This window comes from Coenobita brevimanus, chromosome 26 (genome assembly GCF_032717465.1).
Source record: "Coenobita brevimanus isolate Jiangsu-jjx chromosome 26, ASM3271746v2, whole genome shotgun sequence".
In the NCBI taxonomy this organism is placed as follows: domain Eukaryota; kingdom Metazoa; phylum Arthropoda; class Malacostraca; order Decapoda; family Coenobitidae; genus Coenobita; species Coenobita brevimanus.
The window spans coordinates 5254877-5279371 of record NC_136979.1 but is presented as its reverse complement, the minus strand read 5'-3'; the positions used below and the strand labels follow the sequence as shown (position 1 = coordinate 5279371).

At 43.3% G+C, this 24495-nt stretch overlaps 1 protein-coding gene across 1 annotated transcript; it reads left to right on the top strand.

The window, feature by feature from the left end:
• The first annotated feature begins 2326 nt into the window (after window positions 1–2326).
• Window positions 2327–20368, top strand: LOC145394162 (myosin heavy chain, muscle-like). Its single transcript, XM_080268141.1, has 23 exons — window positions 2327–2371; window positions 3514–4081; window positions 5042–5069; window positions 6017–6116; window positions 6498–6587; window positions 6695–6857; window positions 7333–7436; window positions 7968–8105; window positions 8295–8564; window positions 8835–9005; window positions 9329–9656; window positions 11894–11946; window positions 12914–13001; window positions 13405–13522; window positions 13942–14059; window positions 14432–14905; window positions 15205–16091; window positions 16296–16374; window positions 16727–16972; window positions 17664–18451; window positions 18687–19140; window positions 19409–19910; window positions 20103–20368. Exons 2-23 carry the CDS (start codon window positions 3574–3576, stop codon window positions 20171–20173), a joined length of 5778 nt encoding a protein of 1925 aa, XP_080124267.1. The 5' UTR covers window positions 2327–2371; window positions 3514–3573; the 3' UTR covers window positions 20174–20368.
• The last annotated feature ends 4127 nt before the right edge of the window (window positions 20369–24495 follow it).

The window sequence follows — 24495 nt, the reverse complement described above, 5'->3', positions numbered from 1 at the left end:
CAACCTTTCGGGGAACAGGGAGGGAGTGGAGGGATGCTTGTATAACCAGGCAATGGGGCCGACCTATCATATCAGTGCCACCACGAGAAGGCGTCCCCCTCCGGTATCAAATTAAAAGCAAAAAGCGTATCCCGCCAGAAGACTTTGTTCTCTTGCCAAAAATCTTTGCAGTTGCTGGCTTAACCCCTTCAGTACCATGACGTGTTTTTGCTGGCTTCTTGCTACCACCAGACGATTTTTACTCAGTTCACGATCTCTAGCAGCGAGTGGGTTAATTAAGGCTATATCTAACCCCCCTACGGTTCGGAAAATCACCCCAAAGCTGAATAAAATTGTCTGAAAGTAGCAGAAATAGGCCAGAAAAATATGTACTCGGAGTGCAGGGAGAGAGAGAGAGAGAGAGAGAGAGAGAGAGAGAGAGAGAGAGAGAGAGAGAGAGAGAGAGAGAGAGAGAAAGGGGGGGGGAGACTCGTGTACCTCCTTTCTCTGCTACTGGTACATCTTGGAAATTCACTGAGGCTGACACCAGACGATTATGTTTCCTTGAGAGAAAGTCTACCGTACAAAGGTGGTCGGCTGCTCAAATGGACGTGAGTTCGATTCCCGGCTGGGGCAGGGAACAGTTTAAGAACATGAATTTCGCTGTAACAGACTTTGCTGAACCACCATAAGTCCCATCGACATGTCATGAAAACACCCTCGCTAATACCAGCACACCAGTCCTGCATGAGACAGCCCTAACGTGTATTCAATACGGACGGTGGGTGTTAGCGCCGAAATGGTGACAAGTGGAGGTGTGTGACAGGTAAGAGGACCGTTGGGACTTAGGGAACGGGCTGTTTAACCTATGTCCAGACTCAAATGCATAGAAAAATGGAACAAGAGATGATTTTATACAACTTGGATTAATCTCAGTGGTGGAGGGATTAGTTAAGGCTTTATCTAATCCTGCTAATTAAATCCTCTCCCCAGCTACATAAAACTAATCCTCTCTCCAGCTGTATAAAACTAATCCTCTCCCCAGCTGTATAAACCTAATCCTCTCCCCAGGTGTACAAAATAGTGTGTAAAGAGTGAGAGGAAATAAACACGTCAGAGGAGGGAAAAAGTTGAAAGGGCTTCTTTGTTAAATATTCTTTCTTGGGTGGCAGAGGCAAGAGGAGAAACGAAAAGGAAAATACTGACAGGTGCAACGTGAGGAGGGAAATTCTGCAGTGATAGTGGCCCTGATATATGTGATGGTGGTGGTGGTGGTGTCTTTTGCTGTTGTTGTGGTTGGTTGTGGTGGGGGTGGGGGTGCGTGGTGGTGGTGGTGGTGGTGTCTTTTGCTGTTGTTGTGGTTGGTTGTGGTGGGGGTTGGGGGGTGGGGTGGCGGTGGAGTTTTTTTTTGCTGTTGTTGTTGTTGTTTGTGGTGGTGGTGGGAGGGGCAGTAGTCCTGGTGGGGGAGGGGGATAGTCCTGGTGGGGGAGGGAGGGGGGGTAGTGCTTGTGGTGGTTTTGGTGGTGGCGGTGATGGCTGTGGTTGATGTTGGTTGTCATTGTTGTTGTTGTTGATGGTGGTGGTGGTGGTGGTGTTGTTGTTGTTGTTGTTGTTGTTGTTGGTGGTGGTGGTGGTGGTGGCTGTGGTAGTAATAGTGGTTGCTGTTGCTGATGATGGTGGTGATGGCTGTGGTGGTAGTCGTGACGGTGGTTGATGATGGTGGTGGTTCTTGTGGTAGCTGTGGAGGAAGTGGTGCGCCCAGCCACAAAGCGGCCACAAGGAACAAGAGGATGAAGAAGCGGTGTTGAGAAAAGGGAGCAAGCTTTTATTTTCTTCAGCTCAGGGACCTCTGCAATCTTGTGTTCCTCCTGTCTCCAATTTATTTCATGCTGTCAAGAGAGAGAGATCAGACGGGAGGAGATGGTTGGGTGTCTTTATTTATATTTTCACTATGGTAAAAGCAGGAATATATTGTAAAAAGACGTAATCATGGCGAGGGGACTAAGATGAATAAAGAAATATACGTAATGAAAGGATAAAAACACGAGCCTCAGATTCGAAAGGGGAGCTAAGACGGGAAGCGAGAGTGAGGATGCGGTGTTAGCAGGGCGGGTGGGAGAGCTGGGGATGCATTCAAGGATAAAATTAACCCGACACCTCATTTGGGTCAGTCGCAGCTCTGTACTTTCGATACTTGTGCTTTGCCAAGAGGGAAAAATGCTTTTGTGCCTGCATGTGTGCCCAACAGGGTCTATTTTTGTCTGAGGCTCATCTTACAGGCTGGCCCCGCCCCTGAGTCGACCAGGCAGGCCAGGGGAAGAAGCTGCCTCAGACGCGCTCCGGTGGGTGCTCCGAGCGGTGGTGTGCTCGTTGTGGTGCAGTGAAGCGTGTCGTAAGTCATCACCCCTTCACTATACATGAAATATTCCAACTGCAAATTGTGATACAGTCTGATATATGCGTGTAATTGATGTTTGATATACTGACACAGTTTGATATAAGCGAGTAATAAGTCATCGCTATAGTATGTAAGTGGCACAAATTACTCTGACACGGTTTGATATGAGCGTGTAATAAGTCATGGCTGCAGTAACTAAGTGACAGCCTATTATGCTGATGCAGTTGCAGATAAACGTGTCCTAAGTCATCACTCATTGCTATACATCAACTACGGTACACCAATTGCATACAGACATAGTTTGATATTAGCCTTTCATGACTCCTTCACTGAAAAGAAAATACTTCGATATAATACCTATGAAATAATTTGATATAGGCGTCGAAAGTCTGCAATAGTAAATTTAAAAGTAATCTACGCGTAGCTTGATATGAATGTGCCATAACCCTCCCTTCCCTATCATTTACTGCAGTGGTTTACAATGTCATAAGTTTTCGTTGTAGTAATTACACCCAGTTCACCTTGGGCTGGTGTCAGGCGAGAACAAATGGACGCTTCAGGTTGGCAGACTTTAGCCGATGGATGGGTGCGGGAGTATGAGACGGCATTGATATCTTTATGATGCTTTTCAGTCCACTTTAAATATCTTTATGATGTTTTTCAGTCCACTTTAAATATCTTTTAGAAAGTATAATCTATTTTACATGTTTGGCTTCCAAAACTTTTGTAAACTTTAACCGACTGCACAGTTTGTAACAAATCTTTGCAAGAAAAGATAAATCTGTGTATTGACGATGCACTGTAGACGCACATGCTGATTGCATATCCCTATATTAAATAACATCAGCCAATCAGCAGTTATCTCTGGAACATCTCATGGTGTTCCCTGAATACACTGTACGTGGCGTCTTGTCTTACAGCCAACTATGAATTATCAGTTCGATGCTAAAGTTCTCGTGTGTGATGGGCCAAGCACTGCAGTTCTCACGAAAAGTTGACTGAATCGTACACATTTCATATTTCGTAAATATTTTACAAAAGAACATTTGCACAGTAATGATATTTTTGCTTCATTTTTACTTCCTGTCTTTTATGGGAACACTTCTGGTTATAAACCATTCTTTATTTCTTGCCAGGACCTTCGAAATCCGGAAATCTTGCTGAGATTCAGACAGCTTTAGGCACCCACCACCAACATGCCTGGCCACGTCAAGAAGAGCACGGGTCCCGACCCCGACCCCTCCGAATTCTTGTTCATCTCTCAAGAGATGAAAATTAAAGACGCCACCAAGCCGTACGATCCTAAGAAGTCTTGTTGGGTACCTGACCCCAAGGAGGGCTTTATTGAGGGCCAGATCCAGGGCACCAAGGGCGACCTGGTTACTGTTCAAGCTGGAGGCGAGACCAAGAACTGGAAGAAAGATCAAGTCGGTCAAGTCAACCCTCCCAAGTACGAGAAATGCGAGGACATGTCCAACCTGACCTACCTGAACGACGCCTCCGTTCTGTACAACCTGAAGATTCGCTACGTCAACAGGCTGATCTACACCTACTCCGGCCTCTTCTGTATCGTCGTCAACCCCTACAAGCGCTACCCCATCTACACCAACCGCGTCGTGAAGATCTACCAGGGCAAGAGGCGTAATGAGGTGCCGCCCCATCTCTTCGCCATCTCTGACGGCGCATATTCGAACATGATGCAAGGTAAGACTCAGGATTTGGAAGAATATGAAACAATGGATAAAATGGATGTGAGGAGAAAGACAGGGAAGGATTTTAAGATTTATATTTCTCCAACGTTTCAGACGACACAAAGGCCATGATCATTTTCCGTAGTCTGGAACGTTCAACTGAAAAATATAAAACGCAGGATCACATGCTCTCGAAATTTTGTTACCATCTTCGCTACCGATACCTTTCGCACTTTACGCCTTCTTCTTGTATGTTATTGATGCAAACTACTGTACGTCGATACTGGAACGATATATATAAGAGTTAAGAGACTGTTAAGGTGTAATAACTTTAATAAATAGCCAAAGAAGAAAAAAAAAACAGAAAACGGCATTTAGGGTCTTTCCATCCACCCATTTCATCAACTTGTTGCTCTGATTAATAATAATAACAATAATAATAATAATAATAATAAATAAATAAATAAATAAATAAATAAATAAAAACTTGTCCTACTTTCAGTGAATTGGTTTTAATGGATTTAAAGTTTGAATTGAAATCTACACAAAGATAATATTTTCAGTTGCTTTCATGAAACATCTGCCACCGAAACTCTGACAATAATAAGCCCCTGTTATATGTTGTTTGAGAGAGAGAGAGAGAGAGAGAGAGAGAGAGATCCTTGACATATAGCGAGGAATTACTATAACATTTTTGAGGGGGGGGCTGGAATACATTTTGATTAATATATTTTTCATAAAGATATATTCCAAGACATATTTTTATTGGAATATACTTAGATGAAGATATGATTGATAAAGATGTATATTGATGAAGGTACAGTATATTTAGAGTAAGATAAGTGTGACAGATAAATAATAAGGAAGATACATTTGATAAGTGTGATAAAGATAAATATTGAGTAAGATAATTTTGATCAAGATACGATTGATAAAGATACATTTCGATTAAAGTACATTTTTCTTATTTCAGTCGGAGGCAACCAGTCAATGCTTATCACGTGAGTACTGAAACTGTCTTGTCGATAATTACCATCAATATCAACTGCTTCCCTTCTAAGACGTGGATTCTGCTTCATTCTTGCTCCCTTCAGACGATTTATGGAGCTTAGGGATGGCTTTCCGACCTGGAGGGGTTAGATGCAGATTTCACTAACACCCCCAGTACAACAGAGATTTCCTAAGCTGAATAAAATCGTCTGGAGGTAGTGAGAAGGAAGGAGTAGGTTAGTGGATGGGAAGAGGTTAAGTTATATGTGTATTTTTCTAAGGATTTCTGTGTGTGTGTGTGTGTGTGTGTGTGTGTGTGTGTGTGTGTGTGTGTGTGTGTGTGTGTGTGTGTGTGTGTGTGTGTGTGTGTGTGTGTGTGTGTGTGTGTGTGTGTGTGTGTGTGTGTGTGTGTGTGTGTGTGTGTGTGTGTGCGCGCGCGCGCGCGCGATACTTTTCTTCCTGTAATAAAAAATGCTTCTTAATAGTATCAGGAAGAAGGAGAACATTACCTTTATTTACAATCACAGTACTTGCTTTAACACACAGCCAGACACAAAATTTTCCATACTGTTCCTCTGCATCTACACTTTGAGCATGTCTGTCACTTCACTCCTTCAGGCATCATATCAAAAAGTATCATGAATGGCCAGAGAAACATACTAAGCCTCTGTCAACATCGGATTAGCCATTAAAAGAAAGTAAGAAGCAGAAGAGGTAAAATTTCTAGACGCATTTACTCCCTAAGTGAACAGTAATGCTCTATTTTATATCTTGCTAATTCCAGACGAAATTATTTAACTTAAGTTATTCGCACTAAACAGATTAATGAATTCTCTAAGTTCTCCTGTTCAAAAAGTCACTCTTAAGTTGAATAAAATCGTCTGGTGGAAGCTTGACTGATAGCAAAGTACGTCATGAGTTTGACCTAAAAATTGACACCATCCTACCCTACCCCCAGCGGTGAGTCAGGTGCCGGGAAGACTGAGAACACCAAGAAGGTACTCTCCTACTTCGCCAACGTCGGTGCCTCAGAGAAGAAAGAAGGTGAACAGAAACAGGTAAGGTGCTAAGTCATGCTAAGACGGTCTCAAAGTTGTACAGTATTTCTTAGAGGCAAAGTGTTATAACCTTTCATCCATTTTAAGTTACAGAGCAGCAGTATAATTTGTTTTTAGAAGACTGTTATTACTTCTCATCCTTTTTCCATGTAGAGACTAGTATTATATTATTATAGTCCTTTTTCTAATTCATGCTAAGACAGTCTCAGTACAATAATCTTTAAGAGGAATGTTAGTACTTTTCATCCATTCCCAGTTACTGAACACTATTACATTTCTTTAGAGTGAAATTTTATTATTATCTATCCTCGTTCTGTTATAGATCAGTATAATATTTTCTGCAGTAAAATATTCTTACTTCTCGTCCTTTCACGCCTACAGAACCTGGAAGACCAAATCGTGCAGACCAACCCCGTGCTGGAGGCCTTCGGTAACGCCAAGACCGTCCGTAACGACAATTCTTCCCGTTTCGTGAGTAACATCCGCGAATCGAAACATAATATGCCAACTAGTGATTTATCCTCCTAATATTGCCACTGATATCTGTCCTCCACTGAAACCCTCCCTCTCTCTCGCAGGGTAAGTTCATCCGCATCCACTTCCAACAAAGCGGCAAGCTATCCGGTGCTGACATCGAGGTGTACCTGCTGGAGAAGGCTCGTGTCATCTCCCAGCAGTCGCTTGAGCGCTCCTACCACATCTTCTACGAGATGATGTCCGACCAAATCCCAGAGATCAAACGTGAGTCATTAGTTAACATGCGTCAGTCACGGTCGTATACCGGTATCTTTCTTCTATCGATAAAGATGTTATTGGCTTCCTAGATTCCCATTCACCTACATTTTGATTTACAGTGGCCAGTCAACAACATTACAGTATCCCAAAGTCATGAGGAATATTAAACCATCGGTGTGTAAGTTACTCTGCGTTACAGTACATACAAAACACGTTCTTGGGATATCGTACACAAGAGAGACAACCATGCGATATTCCTCCTTAATTTCTGAAGTCTGAAAACTGAGAGATTTATCATACTGGACTTGTTACAGTTTTTACAAGCACGTTAAACAGCATCTCTCCTTACTGAATTCCCACTGCTAGCCTTCTACCCATTTTCTTTCCCTCGAGTAATTATTCGTCGTAGTAACACAACACCTTTCAGGACAAATATTTGCCCCAATGGTTGCATGTTCACACCTATACTTGTTCCCTGCAGCCATGTGCCTCCTCAGCAACGACATCTACGACTACCACTACGTGTCTCAGGGCAAGGTCACCGTCCCCTCCATCGACGACAAGGAGGACATGCAGTTCTGTCACGTGAGTTCTTTGCCAACCACTAGAAAACTCAAATAAAGGAAAAATTAGCAAAGAATATTAATAGTCCTGAATGTGAAATAAATCGTAGATAATAATTGTAACTGATCAGGTCTTGTACCGGGTTTGTAAGAAAGAATTATAAGATTTTCAAAACTAGCTTCACGTAAATTTTCAACCAGGCTTACCTGAGATTGTCTATGGCCTGTAGTCTCGTCAGTTTAGGAGGCTTTCAGACACCTCCTACTAAGCGATTGGGTTTATACAGTACATTACGCCAAAATACTGTTCTGTTTCCTGTTCAAGTCTTTCGTTACCAACACAAACTGCATTCCTAAGACGCGTAAGAAAGTGCTATCTACAGGTATAAGTCGATTGGGAACAGGTGCTAACGAGCCTCCTTAACCAATGAGATGATTTTGACTTCTAGTTCTAACAATACTGATAAGTGGTTTACGAAAAATGAAAAAAAATATATAACACGTCATCTTCTATTTTTACTGATCCATCTTTTTATTCTTTCTCTCTTCACAGGACGCCTTCGACATTCTGAACTTTACAAGACAGGAGACTGATGACGTCTACAAAATCACTGCTGCCGTTATGCACATGGGTGAGCTCAAGTTCAAGCAGAGGGGTCGTGAGGAGCAGGCTGAACCCGACGGTACTGAGGTGAGCTGATGTCCCCCCCCCTCTCTCTCTCTCTCTCTCTCTCTCTCTCCTATTATCATCATCGTGCCCCTTAGCACCTTCACTATCTGTCTGCCTACCACCAAATCATAATACCTGACAATAACTGACTTCACCTTTCCCCTCAAAACTGTCTTACCTCTGACATTATTTTCCCCCCGGTTACTTCAGGCTGGCGAAAAGGTTGCCAAGCTCCTGGGTACAGAAGGCGCTGATCTGTACCAGTCCATCACCAAGCCCAAGATCAAGGTCGGTGCTGAGTTCGTGGCCAAGGGTATGAACGTGGACCAGTGCTACTACTCCGTGGGTGCCATGGCCAAGGCTCTCTTCGATCGCGTCTTTAAGTTCATCGTGAACAAGTGTAACGAGACGCTTGCTACTGGCCTCAAGCGCGCCTGCTTCATCGGTGTGTTGGATATCGCCGGCTTTGAGATCTTCGACGTAAGTTGCTCAGCCTAGACTGTTTTCAGAACTTTATACAGTAACATTTATAACCGCTGATGAAGACTATTATATGAGCAGAGTCGAGACCCAGTTTATTCAACGTCTTGCCAAGGATAGCGTCATCAGGAATACCTAGCCCATTTTCTCTCTCTCCAAATTTTCATAGGCTTCGCTGGATTCACCACAAATATCTTTAATTTTTACTTTGATATATACTTATCGGGAAAAAAAGAAATAATACAAAATCACATCATTTTTTCCCCACAGTTCAACGGGTTCGAGCAGATCTGTATCAACTTCTGTAACGAGAAGCTGCAGCAGTTCTTCAACCACCACATGTTCGTGCTGGAGCAGGAGGAGTACAAGAAGGAAGGCATCAACTGGCAGTTCGTGGACTTCGGAATGGATCTTCAGGCCTGCATCGAGCTCTTCGAGAAGGTGAGATAGAGATCCAGACAATCGCTATAGTTCTGTTGCCTTAAATTGGTCCAGTTTTTTGTCTTGTTGTAGTTTACTTCACGCAGTTCAGTGGCAGCATATGACAATACTGTGGCTCCCCATCTTTTCCATAACACTTCTTCATGACTGGCATCATATTCTAGTGGCAAATTATTTTTGAAACTCAGTAAAATAGCGAGATAACAATTTTAGGCTGTTAGATTAAAGAGGATATAATTTCAAAACACGTTTATAACATGACAGATCGCTCTCAAACAACACACTGATTGCCAGCCAACTAAGAAGTTCTTTATATCCAACAGAAAATGGGTATCCTGTCCATCCTAGAGGAAGAGTCTATGTTCCCTAAGGCCACTGATAAGTCGTTCTGTGAGAAGCTGATCAACAACCACCTGGGCAAGACCCCCGTGTTCATCAAGCCAAAGCCACCCAAGGCAGGGCAGTCGGAGTCCCACTTCGCCATCGTGCACTACGCCGGCACCGTGAATTACAACCTGACGGGGTGGCTGGAGAAGAACAAGGATCCCCTCAACGACACGATGGTGGACCAGCTCAAGAAGTCCAGTAATGCATTGTGCGTCCTCATCTTCGCTGATCACCCTGGCCAGTCCGGCGGTGATGACAAGAAAGGTGGTAGGTATCTCATAAACACACTGCTATTCCCTTTTTGCCTTAACCTGGCTCAGATATTCGTCCTTTTGCTGCATACTTCATGTCGCTGAGTGGCAGTTAGGGGCAGTGCTACGGCTATACATCCTTTCCATAGCACTTACTCGTGACTAGTATCCTAATCTTGTGTTACTATACTGATATAGCTCAGCATTCAAGATGAAGAGATGACATACTTAAGCTAGGCCATGTCAGAGTAAAAAGAACATACATTATGATTAGTAGAAATGTGCATCTCCGAGTAAGGTGAAAGAAACAACTCTCTTCCCTTTTCCGTGTGAATAAAATCTACAACTGACGAAATATAATGAAAACCCAATCTTAACTAGTGTGTGTTTCAGATTTTTCGATTTTTCCGCTATGTATTCGTTAAACTTTGGGGAAATACTTGCGTCTCTGCCCATACATGCGAACAGTAAAACAAAAAAACTAGGTGTAATAAAGTAAGAAGCTTTCATCACGCTACAAATCGCCTTTTCCTTGTCTTTCAGAGTTGAGTTGAAGCTTCTCCCGTGGCCTTCATTGTGAGAGAGGAGGGTAAGCCTGTTATTGAGCTCCATCTCCATCACAACACCTGGCAACTATAGTCTGTTTAATCTGACAAAGACCCCTAACCCCATTTAGCTCGGATTAGGGACAAGTGTAGTCAGATTGGAAGGGTATATTATTCTGACAAAGACCTCTAACCCCCATTCAGCTTGGTTCATGGACAGGTGTAGTCACATTGGAAGGCTGACTGGACTAATAACCAGGAAGACTCATTCCTACATCATAATTACGAGTCCCGGAATTTCATTTAATCACGATTTGGACTTGTAACCAAGGAGACCCTTTTCCATATAATTACAGCTCATCGAATTTCATGTAACCACGACTTAGTTAACTGGACTAGTAACCAAGGAGACTCATTCCCACATCATAACTGAGTGGCCCAGTACCCTCAGATGAAAACCAACTATAAAACCCACAAGGCAGGATTGTGAGTGACACGGGAGACTTCTTAGCACCTCTTCCTTAGTGATTTAGTTTGCATATTACACATTCCCTTACCTATTATTTATATAGCTTTAATATCGACCTGGCCTTTGGTTCCTCCTTTCTTATATAAAAAATATATATACGACTGAATAGTGAGGTGTATTGTGCAAAATAAATCGCTAACGAAAAGATGTTACGCACTCTCCACAACGGCCCTAACGCTATATCACGAAGTCCTAAATATTTGATGATTATTTCTAAAGCAGGTAACGAAAAATTAGCATACCTGGCCATTGCTAACTACACTCTGTAATGTGGGATGCAGGCTAATCAGATCTCATAGGTGTTCCATAAATATCCGTCAGAAATCAGGGACTTGCCTCTCCCATCGCAGTTTAACCATACACAAGAGCCGTATTTTCCTTAACATAAAAGACTTCGTTATACTTTATCCTCAGCGATTTATTTTGCACTGTATACCTTAACGTCTTCCTGCATGTTATTGATCCAAAGTTTATCAGTGTAGATTAGATATGAACATAGAAAACGATATCAGGGTGCCCTAAGCTAAATGAATCGCTAAGAAGGAAGTGCTTCGGTCTCCTATGGTTAAGAGAAAACGGCCTTTTGCCATAGGGTTTCATGGTGTACTCATATTTTATTGACATATGCGGTACTAAGGTATCTACTGTATATGTCTATCTATTTATCTCACTGTCTGTCTGTCTATCTATCTATCCATCCATGCATTCATATATACGTCTATCTATGTATCTCTGTCTGTCTGTCTGTCTGTCTATCCATCCATTCATTCATCTATATGTCTTTCTATTTATCTGTCTGTCTGTCTGTCTGTTTGTCCATTCATCTATCTATCTCTCTCAGTCTATCTATACACAGACAGACAGACAGATAAATAGATCATATTAACTAGAGTAACAATCCCTTCAGCACGATATCGTCTTTTTGTGGCCTATTCTTGCTGCATCAGACGATTTTTCTCAGCTTAGGGGATAATTACTTGTGGTGAGAGGTTAACGTAGGCAACATCTTAACCCTCCACCTTGAAAAACGTCTCCTACGATGAAGTAATTGGCCAGGATGTAGCAAGAAGGAAATGAAAGGAGGACTCAAGCCTGAAGAGAATAAAGATGAAAGAGCACCGTATTAATATTAACTTTCTCTCTCACTCTCTCTCTCTCTCTCTCTCTCTCTCTCAGGTGGTCGTGGTGCCAAGTCCGGTGCTTTCAAGACTGTCTCCTCGGCCTACAGGGTTCGTATCATTCAGTTTCATGCAGGGTGGTCCATACATTGCACTCGCCAATTCTCATGTACTGGGGGGACGGGCTCAGTCTGCTGGTGTGGGCGCGAGTCATCCATGGAAAGATTACCACTGCTTATTACCATGATCATTTTCATTTATTTATATATTTATTTACTTGCACAGGATGGAAATTTATAAAGCTAACTGAGCCGGTCCTTCAACACAGGAAAATTGGCTAGAGGTGAGCAATATTTGTACCACCCTACATCAGTTCTATTTTGCTATATGTTCATGTATACCCAGTACTTACAATCTCATACTACCTGATTATATTATGTCCTCGGTATACCTCTCAACGCAGTATAACACGGCCCTTTAAATCGTCATATGATTGGCTATATATCTTACCTAACGTCTATGATAAACAAGAAGCCATAGTAATGAAATATTGTCAAAAATTAGTGTCCTCGTAGTAATTTTCACGTTATTATTTACTCTAATTTGGTTTTTAAGAGTCTGATAACAGAAAAAAACAATAAATAAATGCCATAAAAAACGAAACTTGGGCTTGTGAAGTAGGGAGGCTTCGTTGCACCTACTCCTTGGCAACTTATTTCTGCATATGTGCGTTAATACTCTCGTCTGTTATTTTACACTGTATGTCTATATGGGAAAAAAAAATAGGATATAATAAAATGAAGGGAAAGGTATACGAGAAAATACTAAGGTGGGATTATGTAAAGAAATTGTCAAGGAAGAGGTGCCAGAAGGTCATTTATGTTTTTTGACACAAGATGAACAGAGGAAGAAAAAACAAATTAAATCTATAAATTGGACTTGAAATGCTGTAGGTTGAAATCTGAGGGACAAAATAAAGTCCAATTCTCAATAAAGCTTCTTCATCCAATTCTCACTAAAGCTCCTTAATCCAATTCTAAGTAAAGCATCTTAATCCATTCCCTGTTCACCCCCATAGGAACAACTGAACAACCTGATGAGGACTCTGAACGCCACCCACCCTCACTTCATCCGCTGCATTGTGCCAAACGAGACCAAGTCGCCAGGTGAGTGATATTTACAATTACAGGTGAAATACTTCGTTCTCTCTCTCTCTCTCTCTCTCTCTCTCTCTCTCTCTCTCTCTCTCTCTCTCTCTCTCTCTCAGTGAATTTATATACATGTCCTACCCCACCGTCCTCTTTACTCTTTTTTTTATTTCAATTAGTGAACTGATAACCGTTTTTACCTATATAGTTAAGTTTTCTTTTTATTGTGTGTGTGTGTGTGTGTGTGTGTGTGTGTGTGTGTGTGTGTGTGTGTGTGTGTGTGTGTGTGTGTGTGTGTGTGTGTGTGTGTGTGTGTGTGTGTGTGTGTGTGTGTGTGTGTGTGTGTGTGTGTGTGTGTGTGTGTCGATATCTATGCCCACATTTGTACTTAATTTCTCCCTTTCCTCTCCTTCTCCTGCAGGTGTTGTGGACGCTGCGTTGGTCATGCATCAGCTGACCTGCAACGGTGTGCTTGAGGGCATCCGCATCTGTCGCAAGGGCTTCCCCAACAGGATCATTTACCCTGACTTCAAGCACAGGTGAGCAGATGAGAGTGATACCTTTATCATTATCATCTTCACCTAAAGCCCTGGTATGCAGGATGCTGTCAGATTTCTCAGCTTCATCTAATGTTATCGTGAAACCATTTTTATCAGGAGCAAAAATGTGTGTGTGTGTGTGTGTGTGTGTGTGTGTGTGTGTGTGTGTGTGTGTGTGTGTGTGTGTGTGTGTGTGTGTGTGTGTGTGTGTGTGTGTGTGTGTGTGTGTGTGTGTGTGTGTGTGTAAGAAGATGTATAGTAACTGCATTCATATCTGTGGGAAACGATAATAATGATGATGATGATCGGGAGGAGGAGGAGGAGGAGGACAAAGAAAAGGAGGAGTAAACAGAGGAGGAGAAGAAGGATGTAATATCGTTCACCTGCTTCTCAAAATCCGTCTTGCATTTCTCTTCTAGGTACAAGATTCTAGCCAACAAGGAGATGTCTGAGGCCAAGGACGACAAGTCGGCGGCTAAGGCTTGCTTCGAAAGAGTTGGTCTGAAGGATGAATCATATCGTCTCGGCAACACGAAGGTAAATATGCGGCTCTATTCACCTGATGCAATTATCTAGGGTTGTCGTAAAGAATGTACATATTCTTTTTAACGTCTGTGTAATAGCAAGCACCATATCCGAGTCAAAATAGGAATAATTACAGTCAACAATCCTTCTGCCTTCATAATACTGTGTAACCAGAACTTGTGCATGAAGAAAGCATTACCTCAACAACAACTACTACTACTACTACTACTACTACTATTATTATTATTATATTTATTATAATTACTGCTACTACTACTACTACTACTACTACTATTATTATTATTATTATTATTATTATATTTATTATAATTACTGCTACTACTACTACTACTACTACTACTATTACTGTTCGCTTCTCACCAGGTGTTCTTCCGCGCCGGTGTGCTGGGTCAGATGGAGGAGTTCCGTGACGATCGCATCAACAAGCTCCTGACGTGGATGCAGTCCTGGATCCGCGGCTACAGGAGCAGGAAGAGCTACAAGAAACTGCAGGACCAGCGCGTGGCTCTGTTGGTGGTGCAGCGCAACATCAGGAAGTACATGAAGATGAGGACCTGGCTCTGGTACGGCCTCTGGAGCACAATCAAACCTACCCTTAAAGTAAGCAGTGTCGAGGACGAACTCGCTGCCCTCGAGTCCAAGGCCGAAAAGGCAGAGAAAGAGTATGAGAAGACTATCAAGGTCAGGGAGGAGCTTCAGAAAACCAACGCAACCCTGCAGGAGGAAAAGAACAATTTGGTGCATGTCCTGGACTCTGCCAAGGGAGGCATGACTGACTTTGTGGAAAAGACGGCCAAGCTACAGGCACAGAAGCAAGAGTTGGAGGCTCAGTTAAAGGTAAGTTCCACGGAAACTGGCCGTGCACACTGTTATAATAATTAAGTCTAATGCATTGTCTGAATAACTGTCCTTTGATTTTATCAACCATTATTAGGTGAAAACATTATGTGAAGGGACAGTCATATATGATCACATTGTTATTAACAAAACAGGTCATATCACTGCCACGCTATCCTTGTGCATATCTAACGTTTCACTGAAATCCGCGTTGTATAAAATAAAGATGAATCACTGCACAAAATCATACAAGAAAAATTGCTTAACCGCAGTAATATTTCGCAATGCACTGCTTGTAGGATGCTAACGATCGGCTGAGGAAGGAAGAAGATGCCCGCAACCAACTCGAGCAGAGCAAGAAGAAGGCTGAGCAAGAGGTGGGTAATCTTACGAAGGACATGGAGGACGTGGCACAGAGTATCCAGAAGGCGGAGCAGGACAAGAGCACTAAGGACCAGCAGATTCGCACACTGAACGAGGAGATCGCCCACCAGGAGGAGCTCATCAATAAGATCAACAAAGAGAAGAAACACCTTCAAGAGTGCAATCACAAGACCTCGGACGACCAACAGAACCTCGAGGACAAGGTCAACCACCTGGGCAACGTCAAAACTAAGCTAGAGCACAGCCTTGACGAAACTGAGGACTCGCTGGAGCGCGAGAAGAAGCTCCGAAATGACAGTGAGAAAAGCAGAAGGAAACTTGAGGGAGATCTAAAGCTTTCTCAAGAGGCTGTGGCCGATCTTGAGCGTAATCAGAAGGACCTTGAGGCCACCCTCCTTCGCAAGGATAAGGAGTACGGTTCCCTGGCCTCCAAGGCAGAGGAGGAGCAGACTACATACGCGAAATTCCAAAGGCAGGTTCGCGAACAGCAGGCCCGCCTGGAGGAACTGGAGGTTGAAGTTGAAAATGAACGCCAGGCCCGTGCTAAGGCAGAGAAAGGAAAGAGCCACCTTGTCCGCGATCTTTCCGACCTTGCAGACCGTCTAGACGAGGCCGGCGGCGCCACAGCAGCTCAAATCGAACTAAATAAGAAACGCGAGGCTGAGCTGGCTAAACTGCGTCGAGACCTGGAGGAAATTAATGTCCAGCACGAGGCCGCCCTCTCCCTGCAGCGCAAGAAGCACAACGAGGTGATCAATGAGATGTCGGAACAGATCGATTACCTGAACAAAATGAAGGCCAGGTAAGTTCTGTGGAATGTAATATTCAGGACTATAATTTCTTAAGTAAGTGGTTGTTTCTCTAAGACGAATTAAATCATTTGAAGGTGCCAAGAGTAATGTACAAAAAGAAAAAGTCATCGTAATGAACAATTAATATTCAACTACATATTCTCAATCCCGCATAATAGTGTAAGTTTTCAGCTGACTAATAAAATATCTCGCAGGACTGAGAAGGACAAGGAGACTCTGCAGCGTGATGCGGAGGACGCCAAGGCCACGCTGGACAACCTCGCCAGGGATAAGGTACACAGAGTCCTCCTTCTTTGCTCATGAAACAGTCCAAAAAGTTTTCTGTATAACTGTTGGTGTACCTATTTCACTGTCTTCATGATCTGTATCTGGGCTAGTCAGAAATGAGTATCAGTCTGACTAGTAACCAAGAAGACTCATTCCTACGTTTACACTGACGCCCATCACTTTTCATGTACCTACTATTTTGTTTTCATGTTGTGGAAGGTGACCAATTAGTAACCAAGCAGACTCATTCCTACCTCTTAATTGATGTTCATCAGATTTCACGCGCCCTCTACTTACGTTGTGGTGGTGGGCCAGTTCCGTCAGATGAACACAAACCGTCTCTAATTATCACACACAGGCCGTGGCGGAGAAGACGGACAAGCAGCTGGTGCAACAGATCGGCGACACCAACTCCCGCCTTGATGAGAGCAGCCGCACCCTCAGCGAGTTTGACGCCACCAAGAAGAAGCTGGCGGCAGAGAACGCTGACCTAACGCGGCAGCTGGAGGAGGCCGAGAACACTATCAGCCAGCTGTCCAAGGGCAAGTTGTCTCTCACTAACCAGCTGGAGGACCATAGGAGACTCGCAGACGAGGAGAGTCGGGTGGGTGTATTAGATATTTATTAGGGTATTTTACTTCCTGAATCCGGTGACCTATTTCTATATTACTCTTTATATCTCCAGGCGATTTTTATTCAGCTTAGGAGAGGCTTTCAGGACTGGAGAAAGGGGTAAATTAAAGCCTTATTTCCATCACTACTAAAGAACCTTCCTACGTTCAACATGATCCTCTGTAGCAGCATGGTTAAATAATGAAACATGTCACCGGACTGAAGGGGTTAATGTTCACTCTATGTTATCTGGGATTGTGAATATGTATAAAAATTAATCCCAAAAATGCCACTAATAGCATTATCCGAATAACCTCGTCCCTATGTGAACCAGAATATATTAAAGATTAGTTCAGAATGTTCGTAGCAGCGAAAGTGTTAATCGAGAGAGCCTCTGACCCAGTTAATGCCGTGACATTTTTTGTTTTAAATTCTCGCCACCACCAGACGATTTTATTCAACTTACGGGAGATATAATGTAGGGATTAATTAAGGCTACATCAAACCCTCATTGCTCAAAGTCTCTCCTAGTCTGAGTAAAGTCGTCTGGGGTGGCAGAAATAAACTAAAAAGTACGTTATTGCTTCGAAGAGGCTAATCTCTTGGCTGCAAGAATTTTTCCTGGACTAAGTAAAATCGTCCTGTGTCAGCCACTTACTTAAAACCCTCTCAAAACCTTGCAGGAGCGAGCAACACTTCTAGGCAAGTATCGCAACCTGGAGCACGATATTGAGGGGCTTCGTGATCAGCTCGAGGTTGAGAATGAAGCCAAGGCCGACGTTCAGCGCCTCCTCTCCAAAGCCAACGCCGAGGCTCAGATGTGGCACTCCAAGTACGAGGCGGAGGGTGTGGCTCGGGCAGAAGAGATTGAAATTGCCCGCCAGAAGCTTGCTGCCCGTCTGGACGAGGCCGAGGCACAGATTGAACAGCTCAACATCAAGAATCTCAGCATGGAAAAGGCCAACCAGAGGCTCGTAGCTGAGGTGGAAGAAGCACAAGTCATTGGGGACAGACACGCAACCGCTGCCGCAGCTGCAGAGAAGAAGCAGAAGAACTTCGACAGAATTCTCTCCGAGTGGAAGCTAAAGGTGGATGATCTGACTGCAGACCTTGATGCCTCTCAGAAGGAATGTCGCAACTACTCCACTGAACTCTTCCGCGTCAAAGCAACTTATGAAGAGAACCTTGAGCTGGTCGATTCCATCAAACGTGAGAACAAGAACCTCAGTGACGAGATAAAAGATCTCATGGACCAGATCGGCGAAGGTGGCCGTGCATACCACGAACTGGAGAAAAATGTTAGACGCCTTGAGATTGAGAAGGAAGAGCTGCAGGCGGCTCTGGAGGAGGCCGAGGCCGCTCTTGAGCAGGAGGAGAACAAGGTGCTCCGTGGCCAGCTGGAGCTGAGCCAGGTCAGGCAGGAGATCGACAGGCGCATCCAGGAGAAGGAAGAGGAGTTCGAAAATACCAGGTATGTTTTTTATTCCATGTCACATAACTACCTAGGTCTACATAAACGATGAATATTTTTCAGTTCACCAACTGATAAAAATGAACGTTTGACATTTATTTTGAATGCTGTGTAATCAAGCTTTCCTGAATAATGTGGTGTTCTGATTACAGAACAGACTAAACGTGTTTTAACACGGTAAATTATCAGTAATTTGACACAATGTCGTCTACATTAAATTACATTATTTTTCCAGAAAATGCCACCAACAAGCCATGGATTCCCTGCAAGCCACTCTTGAGGCCGAATCTAAGGCCAAGGCCGAGGCTCTTCGCTTGAAGAAGAAACTGGAGTCCGACATCAACGAGCTGGAGATCTCCCTTGACCACTCCAGCAAAGCCTATTCAGATCTGCAGAAGAGCTACAAGAAGATGCAGACCGAGTGCAAGGACATGGAGCTGAAGGTGGAGGAGCAGCACCGCATCGGCTCCGAGTACCACGAGCAGTGCGGCATCGCTGAGCGCCGCGCCAACGCCCTGGGTGTAGAGCTGGAGGAGTCACGCTCTCTCCTCGAACAGTCTGACCGTGGACGTCGCCAGGCTGAGGCAGAATTGGCCGAAGCTAACGAGCAGATCAACGAACTCAACACACAGCTGAGCACTCTCACTGCCTCCAAGAGGAAGCTGGAGGGCGAGATTCAGGCTGTGCATGTGAGTATTTTTATAGGAGTAGTAGCCTAGGACATCATTTTAAATCTTATTATTGCTGCTCCCAAAGGAATTAATTGGGCTAAGGCGAACACCGCAGAAGTGTATCTCACGCCTCCAGCTCAGAAATTCCCTCTCTGTCTGCCAATAAAACGCCTGTAAAGAAGATGGACAATGTGAAAAAAGCTGTCGGATTGAAGGGGTTAACAGTGACGCATTAAATGTCATAATTATAATATATGTACTACCGTGTTTCATTTCCACCATACAGGCTGACTTGGAAGAGATGCTGAGTATGGCCAAGAACTCAGAAGAAAAGGCCAAGAAGGCGATGGTGGACGCTGCTCGTCTGGCTGATGAGCTTCGCGCTGAGCAGGAGCACGCCCAGACCCAGGAGAAGATGCGCAAGAGTCTCGAGGTTAATCTTCGTGACCTCCAGGTGAAGGTGGAGGAAAGCGAAGGCAACGCCCACAAACAAATCAAGAAGTCCGTTGCCAAGCTGGAGGGCCGCATCCGTGAGCTGGAGGGTCAGCTGGATGACGAATCCCGCCGCCACTCCGAAGCCCAGAAGAACCTGAGGAAGTGCGAGAGGCGCATCAAGGAGCTGACCTTCCAGTCCGACGAGGACAAGAAGAACCACGAGAGGATGCAGGACCTGGTGGACAAGCTGCAGCAGAAGATCAGAACTTACAAGAGGCAGATCGAGGAGGCTGAGGAGATCGCTGCCCTCAACCTGGCCAAGTTCCGCAAGGTTCAGCAGGAGCTGGAAGAAGGTACTGCTTAGGACGTCTGGAGGAGAACATACAAGTTGGGGTATTCTGTAGTTTAGTATGAAAACACCACCGCAGCTAAGTATATGTAATGGCATTCACTCTCAGTGTCTTACATTTGGCACCATACATGATACCTAATGACATCCAGGAAAGACAAACAGCTGAGGTTGATGTAAACTTTTTTTATTGCAGAAGTGGTTGTTGTAACTCACACTCGCTCGGTTGGCAGCACCAAACATGCTCTGCAGACGTTCATGAAGTAAACATAACAAGAACACCAAGACATGAATTAGCTTTTTTATTTACACAAAAACTTGTGTTAGTTTACAAAGTCATGATCTGACAATAAAATACTTCAAGTATATGCTCAAATATCTGAGTAGGGATTCTTTTTTATATACACAACGAGAAATGCATTAATATCTGCACTGTCAAATGTATGACAAAAAACAAATAAATAAAATAGCGTACATCTCCTTCTTCCCCCTCATTTAGCTCTTCCCCCTCATTTAGCTACGTGTCAAGTGAGGTTGGTGGAGGATTAGTGCCCCTCCCTGTAAAACAATTAACTCAAAGCCCTTGGCCACCCCGTTTGGGATACATGGCGTCTGGCAATGAATGAATGAAACATCTCCTTTGCATCATTTTTCATGAAAATTTACATCCTTTTCTTTGCATGCTCTTGCTAATGCAAATAAAAGTAAAAAATACATATATATTCAGTATTTCTCAGACATGACCATAGGTGCCCTCCCTATGCATGATAATGAGGAGGAGAAGGAGGGAGGTGGCAGGAGAACGAGAGGAGAGAGAAGATAAGAATGACAGGAGATGGGACGGGGGTAAAGAAAGTATGTGTACAGACAGAGAATGAGGAAACACCAGTAACGACGAAGATAAGAGGAAAGGAAGAAAATATGCAGCGAGAGGGAAGAAAAAGCAAGGAGAAAGAAGCAAGATAAAGAGAGAAAGAGAAGGAAAAGCTGTAATGAGAGAGAGAAAAAAAGGGAAAGTCTGAAAAATGACACAAGGAAATGAGAACGAAGATGTAAGGAGAAAAGGAAAAGAATAAAATAGGTGATAATCTGAAGAAAATAAAAGAGAAGGTTATTATCTACAGTAAGAGCCTGATTGACGGGTAGATAAATAGGTATGCAGATAGACAGATACCCAGACATATCCATGGAGGTAGGTGGGAGATTTAAACAGGGAAGGAGAAGGAGACGAGGAAAACATTAAGCAAAGGAAAAGAATGAAGGGGAAAAAAATACAAGAAAAACCTATGAAAGAGTGCAATACCCGCGCCCACCTGACCGTGTAAAGGCCGAACAGCTGACCTTACCCTGTGACCCTGACCTTCGACTCATTGCTCTCAAAATCGAAGTACTTCATTCTTTCCTGACCCTTAACACTTCCACCAAGTTTGGTCGAAATCGGATAAAAAAATAATGTCTGAGTTGACCTTCCCTGTGACCTTTCCTTATGACCTTTACATTTGTCCGACTGCTCTCAATTTCGAATCCTTTTTATCCTTGCATTATCCTAAACCCTTTCACAAAGTTTGGTCTAAATCATATAAAAACTGATTTAGTTGACCTTGCCCTGTGACCCTGACCTCTGACCGATTCTTCTCAGCAGGTCAACCCCTTGCATGATCCTCAACTCTTCCACCCAGTTTGGTCGGGGTTTAATGAAAAAGGCTTAGGTTACTTTGTTCAGACACAAAGATCGAAAGTTGACCTAGCCCTGCGACTTTGTCCTATGACAGAATGTTCTCAAAATCGACCCCCCCCCCCTCCGTTTTTGGAATACCCTCACTCCTCCCACCAAGTTTGGCCAAAATCGGATAAAAACTATTTGAAGTGGACATTGCCAGGTCAGATTTTGATCTTGCCTTCTGACCTTGACCTTTCACTTATCGTTCTTAAACAATAGGCCAACCCCTTCCCTGCCTCTTGTCACTCTGGCTCGCACTCAAGTTTAGTTTAAATTGTATGAAAAATATGAGTTGTTTTGATCTCTCTCTCTCTCTCTCTCTCTCACACACACACACACACACACACACACACTGACAAAGCACAACACCCTCTCTCGCTTCGTGAGTGCGGGTGTAATAACTTAAAATGCGATTATGTGCGGACAGGAATAATTAAAACATTGTACCATTTAAAACTCTCAAGCTCCTATAACCCACTTTCCACTTAATGAAATCGTCTGGAATTAATCAAAATATTGTATTAAAAGTGACGCAAAAAAATAGATGGTTAATGGGGGCAATATTGACACTCTCAGGCTCCTATGACTCACTCTCCAAAATCGTCTGCTCTTGCGTCTTTTATTCCTGCTACCTCCAGACGATTTTATTCATCTTTGGAATGGCGTCTTGTACTGAAGGGGTTAAAGGAACGCTATACCTCACTCCCTCTGGTCGAAAAACCCCTCTCTCTCTCTCTCTCTCTCTCTCTCTCTCTCTCTCTTTCTTTCTCTCTCTCTCTCTCTCTCTGTTTAGCCACAATAAAAAAAAAAAAAAACAGGAAGTAAAAGCATTACTAAAGCAAAAAAAAAACAATCCCAAACATCTCAGAAATGTAAACAAGTAAACAATAAACACACACTCCCCCTCCTCTTCCCCCTCCCCTCCCCCTCCTCCTCCTCTTCCCCCTCCTCCTCCCCCTTCCCCTTCCCCTCCACCGCTTACCAAGACTGAGCACGAGACAAGGCCAGTACATTTTTTATTGTGTGAGAGAGAGAGAGAGAGGAAGGCAATATCAATAACTTACAAGAAAATATTAGGGCACAATACGAGTAAGCAAAATAAATCGCTAAGGAAGAAGTGCCACGGAGTCTCTCATTCCACCTAGTCAACAGCCCTTACTATTGCCCAAGGCGACAGAGGAGTTCGAAGCAAAGGACTATACTCTTTTCACTCTAAGTTGGCCTAAAATTGCCATCTCTCCACTCTGAAGGCTGAGATGTAACAACAGATTAATACTACAATATGATGCTAGTCATGAAGAAGTGCTATAAAACAGGATATAGAGCCGTATAAGCGTCTTCTTCTGCCACTAAGCTACGCGAAATAAGCTGCAGAAGGGCACAAATTTAGGCCAGGTTAACGTGAAAAGACTATATTTGCTTTATATTTTCTGTCCTATCGCTTCAAAAATATGTAATAATTTCAGCTCTCTTCATACCATTGGCAAAGTCCAGGAAAAGTTCACATATACCACTATAGGTCTTTCACATTAACTTGGCCCAGATTCTCGTCCTTTTGCAGCTTATTTCACATAGCTCAGTGGCATAAAAAAGACAATGCTACAGCTCTGCATCCTTCCCATAGCACTTCTTCATGACTAGCAACACAGTGGTAGTCTACGGTTAGTCTGTTGTTCGAGGGATGGGAATTTTAGGCAGAGTTAGAGTAAAAAGAGTATAGTGTCTTGTAATTCGAGAAACTTGATTTAAACTCTACACTATTATGATCAACGACAGTGGTAGACCCTCGTAAAGAACTCCACACACACGCACACACACACACACACACACACACACACACACACACACACACACACACACACACACACACACACACACACACACACACACACACACACACATGCTAAAACCGTTCCCTTTCTTCTGTCACCGCGAATGAAAAGCTTGCATCTCAGTTAAGCATATCTCGGTTCCACAACCATCACTGTAACGTCAAGGTCCCTTAGAGGATGACTATAATAAGATGTACAGTTGTTTCTTCTCACCCTTGCAAAATTCCTTAAACTATTTGTCTGTGATGTTATTGTAGTTATTTTTAGTTATTCTAGTTACTGTTGCTACTACAAGACGATTTCATTCAACTTAAGGATCATTCGTAGTGAAAGGGGGTTTATTGAAGGCTGTATCTAACCCCCTCAGTTCGAAAAGTCTATCCCATGTCTAAGAAATAAGAATAAACGAAATAATACGTCGTCGGAGTGAAGGGGTACATAAATCAGCAGTACTCTATGATATCTGTAAATTACCGGGCTAGATTGGATGAGGAGGAGCATCGTCATGGGCAATTTGGAGGGCAATAACTCGAGAGACATGAAAAATACAGCATTCATAAGTGACTCCAGTATAATTGTTCATTTTAACTGTTCTACCAAATTCTATAAATATGTGGTTGAAAATGAATGATACTGAACGTCACTAATATGTCAGTATTAACCAACTTTGCCTGGAGTTTTTTTCGGTCACGTAATGCCATCAAGGGGAGTAGGCTGGTCATCTACCCCTAAATATACAGAACTACACTACCCTGGCTCCGGGGGCATAACTCTGGAACGGTATGGGATTTAGCTGCTACGGTATTACTCGCTTTTTTCACAGCATCAGGGACGTGGAAACTCTACGGGAATTGCGCTCCATGTTTCACCACGCATACAGTAGGGATGCAAGTACTGTAAACTGTTATGTATTTACTAGCGCAAAAATACACGTAAAAATAAATACGTAAATAAATAAATAAATAAATAAAATATAAAGGCTGGAAAAATAAAAGTAAAAGGAAGAAATGAGGCGACGATACCAGCCTACTGTATAT

What these genes read in the sequence shown, in the direction of transcription:
- LOC145394162 (XM_080268141.1), top strand. Translation starts at nt 3,574, where the DNA reads ATGCCTGGCCACGTCAAGAAGAGCACGGGTCCCGACCCCGACCCCTCC. An exon ending in CCAAATCCCAGAGATCAAAC is followed by an intron (nt 6,858 to 7,332) that starts GTGAGTCATTAG and finishes TGTTCCCTGCAG; the next exon opens with CCATGTGCCTCCTCAGCAAC. An exon ending in CGGCGGTGATGACAAGAAAG is followed by an intron (nt 9,657 to 11,893) that starts GTGGTAGGTATC and finishes TCTCTCTCTCAG; the next exon opens with GTGGTCGTGGTGCCAAGTCC.